General features: G+C 33.3%; 1 protein-coding gene across 1 annotated transcript in view; it reads right to left on the bottom strand.

Annotated features, from left to right (window-relative positions):
- LOC130441508 (zinc finger protein 568-like) overlaps positions 1-15,431 on the bottom strand; it is a 79,322-nt gene that overhangs the window by 24,077 nt on the left and 39,814 nt on the right. Inside the window, exon 5 of the mRNA XM_056775224.1 lies at positions 14,150-14,300. Coding sequence (XP_056631202.1) covers positions 14,150-14,300 — 151 coding nt within the window. The remainder of the gene's footprint in view (positions 1-14,149; positions 14,301-15,431) is intronic.

The following is a 15,431-nucleotide window of genomic DNA, read 5'->3' as shown; positions in this document are numbered from 1 at the left end:
AATTATATTGATTGAGTTGGTCATTTTAGAAACACCGTCAAAAAATTAAGCTTCCAGGAAACACGAAAAAAAGTCAGATAGTTCATAATTTAACATTATTTGACTTGACAGATGACAGACAAGACTTTTGGTGACTAATGGCGTTGGTGACATTTGACATTAGAGATGGCGTTACGTAATGGCTTTGTTTATTTACTGATATTCATGATGTAATAAACGAAGTACAGGATGGATAATAGTTAAAATTGGCGATCCAAATAACAGGATTTATAATGTACCAGAATACAAAACAACATGCGTCCTACCAGAATGCAACTTAACAGTGATTATAATGTACCAAATCACGAAATAACAGCTCCTAAAACTTCTTTATGATTATTTTTGCTTCAAAGATACATATTTATTTCGATTTTGACGTTTCAAATATGTATTATTTCGAAATGTTACTATTTGGTTGTAATACTGATGGAAGTGTAAAATTAAAAGTACTAAAAAAGAATACCGTTTACATTAAATTGATAGAAAAATTATATTGATTGAGTTGGTCATTTTAGAAACACCGTCAAAAAATTAAGCTTCCAGGAAACACGAAAAAAAGTCAGATAGTTCATAATTTAACATTATTTGACTTGACAGATGACAGACAAGACTTTTGGTGACTAATGGCGTTGGTGACATTTGACATTAGAGATGGCGTTACGTAATGGCTTTGTTTATTTACTGATATTCATGATGTAATAAACGAAGTACAGGATGGATAATAGTTAAAATTGGCGATCCAAATAACAGGATTTATAATGTACCAGAATACAAAACAACAGGCGTCCTACCAGCAACTTAACAGTGATTATAATGTACCAAATCATGAAATAACAGTCCATAAAAATTCACGAGTATTTCGGAAAACGCTCCAAAATGCTAACGAGCTGTGTAATTTATGAAAACATATTTGTATATTCCTTCTGGTCAGTTCGAGTTACCATGGTGAAACAATGTCACCACCACGATAGTGCTTCAGTAATCAAATGATAATATAATATCGTCATTGCGAGATGTATATATATATATATATATATATTGTATATAACATAATGAAAAAGGACACGAACGTGCTGCAACGATACGCGAAAACGGAAGTCCACTAAGCGGCTGACGTGAGGGTGTAACTCTGATTCTCTACCAGTTTCCGGTACAACACGTGTCCATCACACGTTTCCAGCTCACACGATCTTATCGTAATTATATTATGATTAACGAGACAACATTTTGTTGATGATGACCGTTAGTTATTGTTTTATAACTTGATATTGATAAAATTTAAAAATATGTACCGGATACATTTAAGTGTGGTAAACATTTGAGACTTATTTCCACATTATGTGAAGTTCGGGATATTGCAACATTACTAAGTATAAGTTAGGTTAGGTTAGTAACCTCGATTTACTTTTGGGTCGCGAATTTGGGATAATCGCTTTTAAAATCTCATTGTCACTTTTGATTTTGCTGTTTCTAAGGCTTTGTGTAGATTGTTGTTCATTGAAAGAGACCACAACAGTACATTTATAACATAACCTAAGAAAATTTTGTCGCATTCGTTGCTTTATAGTTACTCTACCGAAAAACGAGTGCGACAAAATATTGTCTTATAATAATAATAATTATCCGAGAAAAAATGATAAACAACATATTCAAGAAAAGGATAAACAGTTACTACTAAAAATTAAAGAACAAAACAGGGTAATTATACACTTTCACGGTCACCTGGTTTTTTGGCTCTAGAAAATCGAAAAATGGATGGATTTTAATGATCTTGGTCTCAAAATGTTCCATTTTACGGCGGATTTATAAAAAAAATTAGTAGAAATAGCTGGAATGAAAATTTCCCATAGTTTTACTGTTTTAAATCGTGAAAAAAACGGTTTTGCAAAATAATCATTTACAAAAAATTATCTCATTATCAGATAAAGTTCTTATATTTTTTTTGTATTCTACATAAATTAATAAACAATTTAAAAAAAAATCCAAAAAGAATGATTTTTTCAGTTTTTATAGCTTAAAATGAAATCGATGAAAAACAATCAATTTTCGTGAATAGCTTCGTAATATATTCTATATTCTATATAATCCGCCGTAAAATGGAACATTTTGAGACCAAGATCATTAAAATCCATCCATTTTTCGATTTTCTAGAGCCAACCTAACCTAACCTAACCTAACCTAACCCAACCTAACCTAACCTAACCCAAACCAACCTAACCTAACCCAACCTAACCTAACCAAAAAACCAGGTGACCACGAAAGTGTATAATTACCCAAAACAGGAACGGAATATTAAAATCCAATACATTTTTCCTTACCATATGTACAAGGACTTTCCCAACAATTATTGAATTTATTTCAATAAATATGATATTAGTATTAGTCATAAATGACATAATACATTATCCAAATATTTCACTAAATAAAAATCTAAAACATCAAAAAACAAAAGTAAAATTATATATCAAATGCCTTGTACTAATTTTGACGGTGTCTACATAGGGCAGACATCTCAGTATTTGGAAAATAGACTAAAAGGTCATCAATTCGATAAAAAAAATAAAACTGCATTAACGAACCACGAAATATCAAAAAAACATAAATTCAATTATAAAGATACAAAAATTCTTGAAACGGAATCTAATACACGAAAAAGGGAATTTTTAGAAATGGTTCACATTCATAAGAACGAAAAAGTTATAAATGATAAAAAAGATCTAATTAATTTAAGTAAAATTTTGTAAATTGTAATGAAACTACAAATAATTTCATTGATTACAGCTATATATTGGAGATGTAGGGACTGAGGAAAAATTAATTTTTCTTATTTTTATTCTTATTTTGATGTTATGATGTAAGTGATCTATTGATTAATATAAATACGCAAATTTTCAGTGTCAATATCATATTTTCATGAAGAAGTTAAGTCGAAACGACAATTTTTCAAAAATTATTTAAAAAAACTAATTTTAAAACAAAAGAGACCTAAAATCAAGAACATTTATATGCATTAATATATCAAAAGGTCTAAGAAATGAGAAATAACTTATATAGAACTCCTTTTTTTTCTTTAAATCCTTCTGTTTTCCTCAGCAAGGACTTGACTACCTAACGCCTGCACTTTGGCTGTAATAAGGTTGGAAAATTTTCAGACACACTCGTATTCAGGGCCGGATTAAGATTTATAAGGCCCGGGGCTAAAATAATGACGGGGCCCCCATAAGGAATTCGAAAACCCGGAAAAATTCACAAAATAATATCAATACGTTAGATTTGTGGTATCAACACATCAAAAAATAATTTCCAAATGATGGGGCCCTCTTGGACCTGGGGCTCGGGGCTATAGCCCCCCAAGCCCCTAGCTTAATCCGGCCCTGCTCGTATTTAACCCTTGATCTCGTATTTTCACTCATGTTTTTCATATTCTTTTTACTAAATTCGTCTTTTGAAACCTGGATCTTGAATTAGAGACGTTTCAATTTCATTTTGTATACAACCCTCAATTTTTATTGTTTCACGATATATATGAACAAATACCGTTAAGAAAACATCAATTCCGCTCAGTATAAACATCGACACGTTAGAGCGGTCGTATATATAAACAAATAAATAGTAAACACGTTTTACTTAAGTAATATCCTCAAACGTTCAATTCAATTTATACACTAATATGATTGATTTGTTCGTGTCACATGTCAATTGAACAGTGGTAACCACTTTGGTTATTAGAAGAAATCGAGCAATTACCGCCGCGTTCCCTTTATTGCGATCAAACTATCAAGAATATTATATGGAAAAAGTACAAATAAATAGATATATGGATTGGAACTAAAATTTCGTAATAGGACGTTACGAATGTAGGTCGTGAAACAACTATAATTTGAAAATAATAAACATTAGGGTGTACGTAAAATCGATATCCTATTGGGAAATGTTATGACTTATCTAAGGTATTATTTTTCATGTGGAAGATAACAGAGCATTGGTAACTTTTTTATTATTAATGTTACCCACACAAAGAGAGATTCGTTGAAGAATTTTTAGGAGGGATTAGGGAAATTAGTTATAGGATAAAGGTTTGTTGGATCTGGTCCTGATATAGGATCTGCTCCTCTGTACAACTTGTAAGAGTTGCGTGGCGTTGTCTTAACTGTCCTGGTTGGAAAAGAGGAAAAGCCAACGGCATTTACCAAAATAATTATTCTCGATCTGGGGATTTTGTTTTGTAAGTTTTTCGTGAGTTTTTTTGTTTGTTTTTTGAAAAATTCAAATGGAGGTTGGACGGGTACAGCTGCGGCTGTATTATTCCCTATCGTCAGCCATTTGGCTGGTGAACCAGTTCACCAGGTTCCAGAGAAACTGCGGAAGTGATGATTTTTATCTTATGGATATGGGAAAAATGTCAAGGAAGTTGGGGTAGATTTCATGGAGAACTTCGTATGCTGTTGTTAGCAGCATTAATATTACATATATAAGAGAAAAAAGGACTAGATTTTAGTTTGAGGTTATGTACAAAATTCTTGTGGTATAAAACAAGTGGAAATTGCATATCCCACCCTCAAATATAGTCACTGAATCAGGGTAAATACGACAGTAGTAACCAGTCTTAGTTCGAACTTTAGAAATATACATCAATTAATAAAGTAGAAACTGAATGTAGTTCTTAAAATTTTAACAAATCGGTCCTTCAAATACAAGCAACAGGTTGTATTTGTACAAACGAAATCTAGTACTTTTTTCTGCGACAAGAAAATAATGTTTTAGTATTGAAAAATTATTAGAGTCAGAAAATTATTGATTGTGAAATTTTGAGGGATATGTTGTACTTATACGGGGATATATTGAAAAATTCTTAGCCTACTATAGAACCAAACAAAATTTCAATGTCAAAATATTTGATTACTCAACATATTCTCCTCTTAATTGGATACATTTATTACAGGGAACAAGCAACGTCTTTAAGCCTTTCAAAAAAAATGTTTCGTCTTGCTCTGCCAGCCAAACCTCCACAGCTTCTGTTACCTCCTCGTTTGAAGAAAATTTACGACCTTTTAAGCTTTTTTTCACTTGAGGAGAGAGATGATAGTCGGACGGAGCCAAATTTGGTGAATAAGGAGGGTTTTCTAGTAATTCAAACTTTAAATCACGAGTTTTTTGCATGGCAACATGAGATTTGTGTGCAGGGGCGTTGTCTTGCAAGAACAAAGCACCTTGGAGAGGTGGAGAGTGGTCAGTAATGTCGAATAGTAATCTCCAGTTATTGTTCTACCCTTATCCAAAAAATCAAACATGATTACTCCACGACAATCCCAACAAATTGAAGCAAGAACTTTTCCAGTAGATTTTTGGACACGAAACTTCTTAGGTCTTGAAGAACCAGAGTGTCGCCATCGATTGTTGCTTTGTTTCTGGATCGTAGAAATGTACCCAAATCTCTTCCATAGTTACCATTCGGATTAAGAAGTCTACATCGTTTTCAAATCGAGCGCAGATTGATGCTTCTACACTTGTACGCTTTTGGTCAACATTCAAACATTTGGGGATCCATTTTGCAGCAATTTTTCTCATGTCCAAATTGACGTTAACTATACGATGAAATATTCAGTGCTTTAGATATCCGTTTTAGCCCAAATCGACGGTCTGATAAGTCATGAACTGCATCGATATTTTCTGGGACTGACACAAAAACTGGCCTTCCCGATCGGTCATCATCTTCAATGGAAAATTTACCACTTTTGAAGCTTGTAGTCCAATTTTTCACGGTCGCATACGAAGGACATTGATCACAAAAGGAATTAAGCATATCTTCGTAACTCTGCTTACATTTTAACCCTTTTAAATACAGGTACTTGATGATGGCTCGAAACTCCAATTTTTCGATTTTCACTATTTCGTTGGACACCTTTTAATTTATTGCGTGACTCTTGTTTACTTTTTTGACGTCAAACTTTACACTTACACTTCTAATAAGTTATTGTTGCTATGGTAACGCAATATTTTGTTGCATGGAATTGGTCTAGGCTAACTAGATATCAATACATCATCGTAGCAACTATAAAACCCGCGTTGCTAAGTAATCGAATAGTTTTCAATAAAATTTTGTGGTTTGATTCAAAAAGTGTGAACTTAGTGGTTGTTTTAATACTAAAAAAATATCTCGTTTCAAGTTTTTTTGAACTCCACCGGAATCAGTGAAAGTAGCGTCACAAAAATTATCACCAGCTAAATGGCGGAAAATTCACGAAACCGCATTTTCAAGATGGAATGGATCATGGAAACGAAGATGAAAAAACATACGAAAAAACATCAAAATTGTGGTCGAATTATCCAATAATAAATAATTTAGACATTAAAATATTTCAAATTAATTACTTTTCTGAAACCAAATGAAAAAGAAAAGATGCAAGTCCAAGGAAGCAGCGACTTCTACGAGTACAAAAATTAGTGACTTCCTAAATAATGCTCTCGATGAAGTTTATTTAATGGTCAAGCTTGTTGTATTTTGGCACGCACGAGCTTGTCGAACTTGCGAAATCAATCAAGTAACACCAAAACCGATGATGGTACTGAAACTTCTTCAAACGAAATCAAAAAAGAGACATTTCTTAGGTATTTTTGAAAGAGCGCCCAATTTTTAGAGACTCCGAAGAATTTTTCAAAATGATTAAAAAGTTACACTATATGGCCTTCAGACGCGTAAAGTCTAATTTCGTAGAGTTTGAAATGATTCTTACAAATTGAAATTCGTAGTGGTACTGGTCAATAGTAAGGACATTTTAATTTTTTTAGGGCTCATGCTATCCCTTTCCTTAAAAGAAAAACACAAGTTTAAGTCTATATGATGATAAACTTTGTTTGTTGGTGAGCACCAAAATGTTAGACCGTGTCAGTGACTGAATTATTTTGAAATTGATAAGATTTAGTATTTTGAAACTTTGGAAACAAAAACTAGAAACTATTCACGTAAAAAAGTAAGAACGAAGACTCTAATGGAGAAAAAGAAATAACATACATCCTGTATAACAATTCTATGTGAGCCATCATCAATTTCAGATTCACAACGTTGAACAAAACCCATAAATAAAAAATAAAAGAGGATACCATCAATCTGACAGTAACAAATATATTTCTGAATATTTTAAAGGCACGTCGATACCGCCTCCATTATGTCTAAACACCTACGTTTGAAAACATAATATATTCTTTGTTGAAAAGCCCTTTTCGATTCTATTAATTCTAGTTCTAAACTGGCCTTTACGGTAACGTTTTATTGACGGAAAATTGTATCTATTACACGATTAAAACGAGATAATATATATGTTGTGGTCGTTTTATTAATTTGATAAGAAATATCTAATAAAAACATAATTAAATTGATGATACGAAAGCAAGCAAGGCACCAAGAAAGACTAGTACTGCAGTGAGATCTCTCAAAAAAGTTAATAACTAAAAAAAATCTAAACATTATTAATCACTAATCAACAGAAGAAATTATCACTTGGCAATCGCCTTTTAATACTTTGATCAACTGGGTGAAGTCGACCAGTTAAATGATCCTCCGATATGTATAGTACTGGCGATCTAAAATAGTAGCGTATTTAACCATAGTAGTTTGTTGCATATAGTTGCATTGTGTTTATGTCTTATTCATTCAACAGTCTCTTCACTAACCAAATTACACATGACCAAAATCTGCGCGAAGTTGGTGCCCAAAAAATCTGATTCCTGACCAAAAGGTCTTGCGTCAACGGGTCTGCTCAGATTTCCTTGGAAGGTTAGAAAAAGATCTGCTTTGGAAAGGACCTGATTTGACTCGATGGAAGCGGTGTGTATAGTCCCGCATAATACTGGCCAATCGAAAGTGATGTTATAATAAAGAATACGAGGTCCGTTTATTAAATAACATCCCAAAACGTCACTATTATAGTATTTGTGCAGTAGCAGTTTGAATCTAACGTGTTTTAGTGATGGCCGAGAGAGCACTGAAGATGACCAGCGCCAAGGTCGCTCTGTGACTGTTTCAACTCCGGAAACAATGAACAAAATTTACCAAATTGTTCGTGTAGATCGTCGAATAAGCATCCGGATGATTGCCAAGGCTGTAAATGCCGGTAAAGAAAGTTGGTGCCAAAAAATCTGATTCCTGACCAAAAGGTCTTGCGTCAACGGGTCTGCTCAGATTTCCTTGGAAGGTTAGAAAAAGATCTGCTTTGAAGGGGACCCGATTTGAATCGATGGAAGCGGTGTGTATAGTCCCGCATAATACTGGCCAATCGAAAGTGATGTTATAATAAAGAATACGAGGTCCGTTTATTAAATAACATCCCAAAACGTCACTATTATAGTATTTGTGCAGTAGCAGTTTGAATCTAACGTGTTTTAGTGATGGCCGAGAGAGCACTGAAGATGACCAGCGCCAAGGTCGCTCTGTGACTGTTTCAACTCCGGAAACAATGAACAAAATTTACCAAATTGTTTGTGTAGATCGTCGAATAAGCATCCGGATGATTGCCAAGGCTGTAAATGCCGATAAAGAAAGTTGGTGCCAAAAAATCTGACTCCTGAACAAAAGGTCTTGCGTCAACGGGTTTGCTCAGATTTCCTTGGAAGGTTAGAAAAAGATCTGCTTTGGAAAGGACCTGATTTGACTCGATGGAAGCGGTGTGTATAGTCCCGCATAATACTGGCCAATCGAAAGTGATGTTATAATAAAGAATACGAGGTCCGTTTATTAAATAACATCCCAAAACGTCACTATTATAGTATTTGTGCAGTAGCAGTTTGAATCTAACGTGTTTTAGTGATGGCCGAGAGAGCACTGAAGATGACCAGCGCCAAGGTCGCTCTGTGACTGTTTCAACTCCGGAAACAATGAACAAAATTTACCAAATTGTTCGTGTAGATCGTCGAATAAGCATCCGGATGATTGCCAAGGCTGTAAATGCCGGTAAAGAAAGTTGGTGCCAAAAAATCTGATTCCTGACCAAAAGGTCTTGCGTCAACGGGTCTGCTCAGATTTCCTTGGAAGGTTAGAAAAAGATCTGCTTTGAAGGGGACCCGATTTGAATCGATGGAAGCGGTGTGTATAGTCCCGCATAATACTGGCCAATCGAAAGTGATGTTATAATAAAGAATACGAGGTCCGGTTATTAAATAACATCCCAAAACGTCACTATTATAGTATTTGTGGAGTAGCAGTTTGAATCTAACGTGTTTTAGTGATGGCCGAGAGAGCACTGAAGATGACCAGCGCCAAGGTCGCTCTGTGACTGTTTCAACTCCGGAAACAATGAACAAAATTTACCAAATTGTTCGTGTAGATCGTCGAATAAGCATCCGGATGATTGCCAAGGCTGTAAATGCCGGTAAAGAAAGTTGGTGCCAAAAAATCTGATTCCTGACCAAAAGGTCTTGCGTCAACGGGTCTGCTCAGATTTCCTTGGAAGGTTAGAAAAAGATCTGCTTTGAAGGGGACCCGATTTGAATCGATGGAAGCGGTGTGTATAGTCCCGCATAATACTGGCCAATCGAAAGTGATGTTATAATAAAGAATACGAGGTCCGGTTATTAAATAACATCCCAAAACGTCACTATTATAGTATTTGTGGAGTAGCAGTTTGAATCTAACGTGTTTTAGTGATGGCCGAGAGAGCACTGAAGATGACCAGCGCCAAGGTCGCTCTGTGACTGTTTCAACTCCGGAAACAATGAACAAAATTTACCAAATTGTTCGTGTAGATCGTCGAATAAGCATCCGGATGATTGCCAAGGCTGTAAATGCCGATAAAGAAAGTTGGTGCCAAAAAATCTGATTCCTGACCAAAAGGTCTTGCGTCAACGGGTCTGCTCAGATTTCCTTGGAAGGTTAGAAAAAGATCTGCTTTGAAATGGACCCGATTTGAGTCGATGGGAGCGGTAAAGCAAAAAACGGCAGAGTTTGTAAAGGCTCCCAGTAAAGAAGACTTTCAGCACTGTTTAGAACAATGGAAAAAATGTATGGAAAGGTGTGTGCCGAAGGAAAGGGAGAATATTGAAGGGGAGCATCCGAATGTAAAATAATTTTCATAATAAAACCTTTTTTCTAAATAGTTTCGTTATTTAATAGCCAGACGTCGTATACGTCTGTTACCGTTTAAGTTTTTACAAAAAATCTGACTGAAACAAGCTCGCCCTTAAGATCTATACATTTCGGCATAAGCTGAAACCAATTCTGGAAATAACGTTCCACTTTGAAGCTGATATCTTAAAAGGATGATTTCGAAAGTTTTCAACAGCTTTTTGATGTAATGGAAATCGCTGTCCGCGCACTTTTTGTTTGACAGTGTGGAACAAGAAAAAGTCATTGGATGATAAATCGGGTCCATATGGGAAATGAGACGTTAATTCGATGTTTTTCTTCATTCAAACATTCATTTGTTTGACGTGCTTTATGGGAACTAGCATGAGGGATATATCTGGAACATATATTTCTGATAACTAAATGTTCATGTCAAATTTATTGTTTTACGGTCTGCGATCTATTTTTTTAGACGCATGTCGATGTTTTTCGGAATGATAATCGATTTTGACTGACTTTACCTCTGATGAAAGCACGACCATATCGAAATTCTTCTCAGTCTTCTCTGATGGTGCTTCATTATAAAAAGTTGCACGAAGCGATTGTGTACCTTCACAGGTTATTTCCATTTTTGCACAAACTTCATTATCCTCAACCAGAACTCGCCACCTATTATCTATTGTAAAAACTTAAAAGGCAACCCTCGTATTAAATGAAAATTAAATAATTCCTGTTGAAGATTTCTTTGAGCTGAGAGATTTCTGTCAATCATTGAAATTCACGAGTCTCCTCAACTAACTATTTTTCCATCTGATTTTCATTCAATGATTTTACGTGTTTGTACCTGTATAAAGTGGTAAAAACCATTATCACTAGTAAGAAATCAATGTGTAATTTATGAAACTTTATTGTCTGGAATATTTAACTCAGTAAATAACCCTTCTTGGACAAAGACTAAAATGATATATTATTATATGGAGATGCACATGCCCCAAACTTTATAATACAAGTTCATCATATATAACTCGGTTTAGGCCAGTTACTGAATGTTTATTATATATAAATTTGAGATATCGAACACAATACACAATTTTATTTATGTATACTTCAGTTATGGAAAAAATTACTTCCAATTTATGATAAAGGATAAGTAGCTCTTAGTTTTGCCGTCCCATTTTATTTCATTGTATTTTATATTGTGGACAAACAAATTGAGTGAGAACTACATTGGAAGAAATCTTCCTAACACTAAATAATCAAACCCCAAGTTTGCAGACTAAAATAAGAAGAAGAATTTTATACCTGTCATTTTAAACCAATCAGATCCTCAACTTTATACCGAATTACTGATAATCTCCCTGGTTTGACAGCGGATGTCATGGTAGCAGTACTTTTGAAACTTCAGTTTTTTGTTTTTGTTTTTTGAGGTTAAGTTTAATTGGGCCGTCTTTTGATTTGCGTCAGGCACAGCACGAAATGCAAAATCTTGGAGTTTGCAACCTCCGTGGACCGTGTCAGTACGGTTTTTAATTGCATTAAATGTCTGTGCTTCATAAAATAAAGATAATACTTCGATTTTACTGAGTTTCTCTCAACACTGGTTTCATGGTTGAAAATTTGGATGATTTCAATGCTCAAAATTGTTTCAATTTTTTTGATTTCGACATTTGTTTCCCACAAATAAAACTACGATTTTAAAAATTGTCAGGAAACGTCAAAACTACATTAATTTATTAAGTCACCAAATATCAAACCAAAACAAACAGTTGTAAATATGTAAAAACTTCTATTTTTCATTTTTTATTCTTAGTATAACTTTTTCGTGAATTTTCGTGAAATTCAAGTTCTAGGAAGAATATGGGTCAATATTTCCCTTTTTCCACAAAAACATATCTAGACGAACTTTTCTTTCTACTTATAGTTCGATGGCAAAGAATATAAGCAAAACTCTTTAGTGTGTTTCGCAGACGCCATTTTGTTAAGTTGAGCGGCGCGTTGACAGAAACGCCCTACTGCTATCTAGCGGAAACTACGTAAAACTCGGTTTACACAATGTATTGCTGGATTCTTAGTTAAATAGCTACGATTTTTCTGAATCTGATGATTCTTTTTAATCCGGCATATTAGAAATTTAATTGTTATTATACAGATGATATAATATAGTTTCACAATACCCCGACTAAATACTTAAGACAGTTGTAGACGTCGACGTTTTCTCTATAAATATCCCATGTTCGAATAACTCGCTTTTGTATAAATAATTTATAGAATTTAAACTTTGTTGGAGTAGTTTGTAATTTATTGGAAGCCGGTCGTTATTGGAATAGCAGATTAAAGGTGAATTCATGCAATCAAAAGGTTAACAAAGACATATTTAGTGTTTTGCTTCTTTACTTCTGCTTAGATTTTCATTGATTTTCAGTCAACAAATTATTAAATATATTCGGAATTATTAGAGTTAGTTGATTATGTTAAAAAATTAATTTTTAATATGTTTAATAACGTTATTAAATAAGCAAAATGTAGTGGTGGATTTCGAAGTCATCTTTGACAGAATTTGTAAGGTTAGAAAACTAACCTTACTGAATGTGTATGCCTCATCGGAGGAGAAAGATAATGAATTAAAAAATGAGTTTTATGGGATAATTCAATTATAAAAAATATGATGTTGAATTAAATATTAGAAAACTTTAATAACAGAAACCTGGATCTCTCCGCAAAAGAAACCAAATTGATTATGTATTAATGGAAAGAAATTACGCAAGATTAATAACAACATATTGATGGTGACAAAATTGAAGGAAGCAAATGCAAAAAACGAACAAAGACACAAGATCCCAAGAAGTATAAAGTAAAGAACGAGTGAAACAAAATTAAGAAGAGAGAATGCTGAGATTGGAAGGTTATGTTAGGTTAGGTTAGGTTAGGTTAGGTTAGGTTAGGTTAGGTTAGGTTAGGTTATATGATCAGATAGAGATTGGCCATAAAGTGAGGTTTATATAAAGGTAATTCTCATCTTATTGTCCTTTCAGTTTTTACTAAAATATAACCAATACATGGTGGTAATTATTTTTTCCTTGTAAAAAACATTTCTCGAGTTAATAGTGTTGGTTATACTTTTTTAACCACATGGAGATATATATATAAGATAGAGAGAACAATGAACAAAATTTGTTTCAAAATTTTTATAATTAACTCAGTAGTCATTTAAATTTGGTACAAAAACTTTTCATATGTTTTCTTATCATTTTTGTTCCTCTGAAAATCAGAAGGGCTCTGTCAAAAAAAGGGTGAAATATCAAAAAAAGAAAGGCTGAGTAAAACTTATTTCTGTTATGAGTTTCAGAGACAAAATACGCAAAAATTCGTGAGAATTCGACATGACTTTTGAATGATTTCATTGAGAACCTGCTACAGAACCTATTTTTCGTAATATCAAGCGCCAAAGCTGAAAAAATTGAAAAAAAACCAAAATGAGGAGAAATATGATGTCAAAAGTAAACTAAAATCGCTCCATCATAAAATCATAAAAGAAAATTTAGTGAGGAATCTACTTTTTCAAAATTATTGAAAATTACTGAAAATTCTGAAATCAGAACTTTTGAAAAAACTCAAAAGTAAAGTTTGCTAATTTCATTTTATAAAAAAAAAAACTTAACTTTAGTTACCACCTTTTAAGCGGAATATCTCGGAATGGTATGGGCCGAGAAATTTTTTTTACAGGAAAAAAACCCATCTTAATTTTGTCGCATGGATTTAGAAACACCCTATATTTTGAAAATCATTCGTTTTTTTATCAATTGAGGTTCATTAATATCCTAAAATCATATCCTCATAGTTTATTCTTGCGTTTAATATATTATTGAAATTATCATATGCATGACAAAAAAAATATAAATGAAAAGTAAATTTTTCCCATAATTTTTGTGATTTTTTGTGATTTCCATATATAAACTGTCATTTTCTTGTTAGTAGTTTGATAATAATTTGTTGTATTTGTTAATAATAGTTAATTTATAATAAAATCAAATTTAATAGTTAATTTTGACTCACCAGTATGGATGTAGGTATGTTTTTTCATGTCGGATTTCTGATGGAACCTTTTACCACAATACTGACACGGATACGGCCTGGTATCGGAATGTATTAAAAGATGTGTTGAGAGAGTCGAGGAACGTTTGAAAGATTTTCCACATTGCTGACACTGGAACAAAAACAATTTCCACATCACTTATATTTATCGAAAAAGATTATCAATATTAATGTCCCGAGTGCATGTCAAATTGTCGATAATTTAATTTTCTCGGAAATTATGAGACAATTTGACATGCACGAGAGGGCATTTTGACAGACTATTTCCTGAGAAAAATTTAATTTAAAATAAACTTAATTCTGTGTTTAAAATTTGTTATTCTTTAACAAATTAGGTTAACAGAAAAAAGATGGTTAGTCCAAAACACCACCGAGCCTGATAAATGCCCAATAAGGTATTTAATGTAAAGCATGATATCAAACAATCTATCATTATAATTTTGCAGGCTTTTTAAAATGTTGAAAGAAAAAAGAGGAAAACATATTACGGTCGATCGTCTTTTCTTAATTGTAAACCCATCATGGATGAAAGAAACATCAAAAGGTTTTTTTAAAAATTGTCCAGTAGGACGAAATGAAATTTGAAAGTGGACAAGAGATGCAGCGGAAGCTATAGGAATTGACACGAAAAGAATAAAAGTGACAAATCACTCGAACCGTGCTGCGGCAGTTACTCAGCTTGCCAATGTTGGGGTTTCAGAAAATCAAATTATGAAGGTTACCGGACACTCAAATCAGGCCTCGATAAAGAGTTACCTCCAAGTAAATAGTGAACACCACGAGGAAATTGTACAAAAAATGCGAAATGACAGTAGCGAAGTAACAATAAGAAGCATAGAAACACCATCGTCGGCCTCCAGTAAAGTTGTATATTCTAATTGCATTTTCAATAATTGTTCCTTTTCTTAAAATATAAAATTAAAACCAAATGATGTTTATTAATCCTAGACGAAAATTTGGCAGGCACTAGTGCAAATTATCGATAATTTGCACTAGTGCAGTATTATCGCTGAAATTTTATCGTTGCTAGGTAAACATAAAATATTACAGCTTTTTGGTTGGCTTAAATTTTTCGAAGGAAATAGTCTTCAAAATTTTCTTCGTTATCAAGGAATTACTTTGTAAACACTAAAATAAAATAATGGATACAGTTGAAAATTTGGAAAACTTATCATATCATAGTTACATCGGAAATATTTCTATACATGCGTGTTTTGGTATTCAAGAAAATCTCATAATTTTC

The sequence above is a fragment of the Diorhabda sublineata genome, chromosome 3, assembly GCF_026230105.1.
Source record: "Diorhabda sublineata isolate icDioSubl1.1 chromosome 3, icDioSubl1.1, whole genome shotgun sequence".
NCBI lineage: Eukaryota > Metazoa > Arthropoda > Insecta > Coleoptera > Chrysomelidae > Diorhabda > Diorhabda sublineata.
This window is presented reverse-complemented; position numbering and strand designations above follow the sequence as displayed.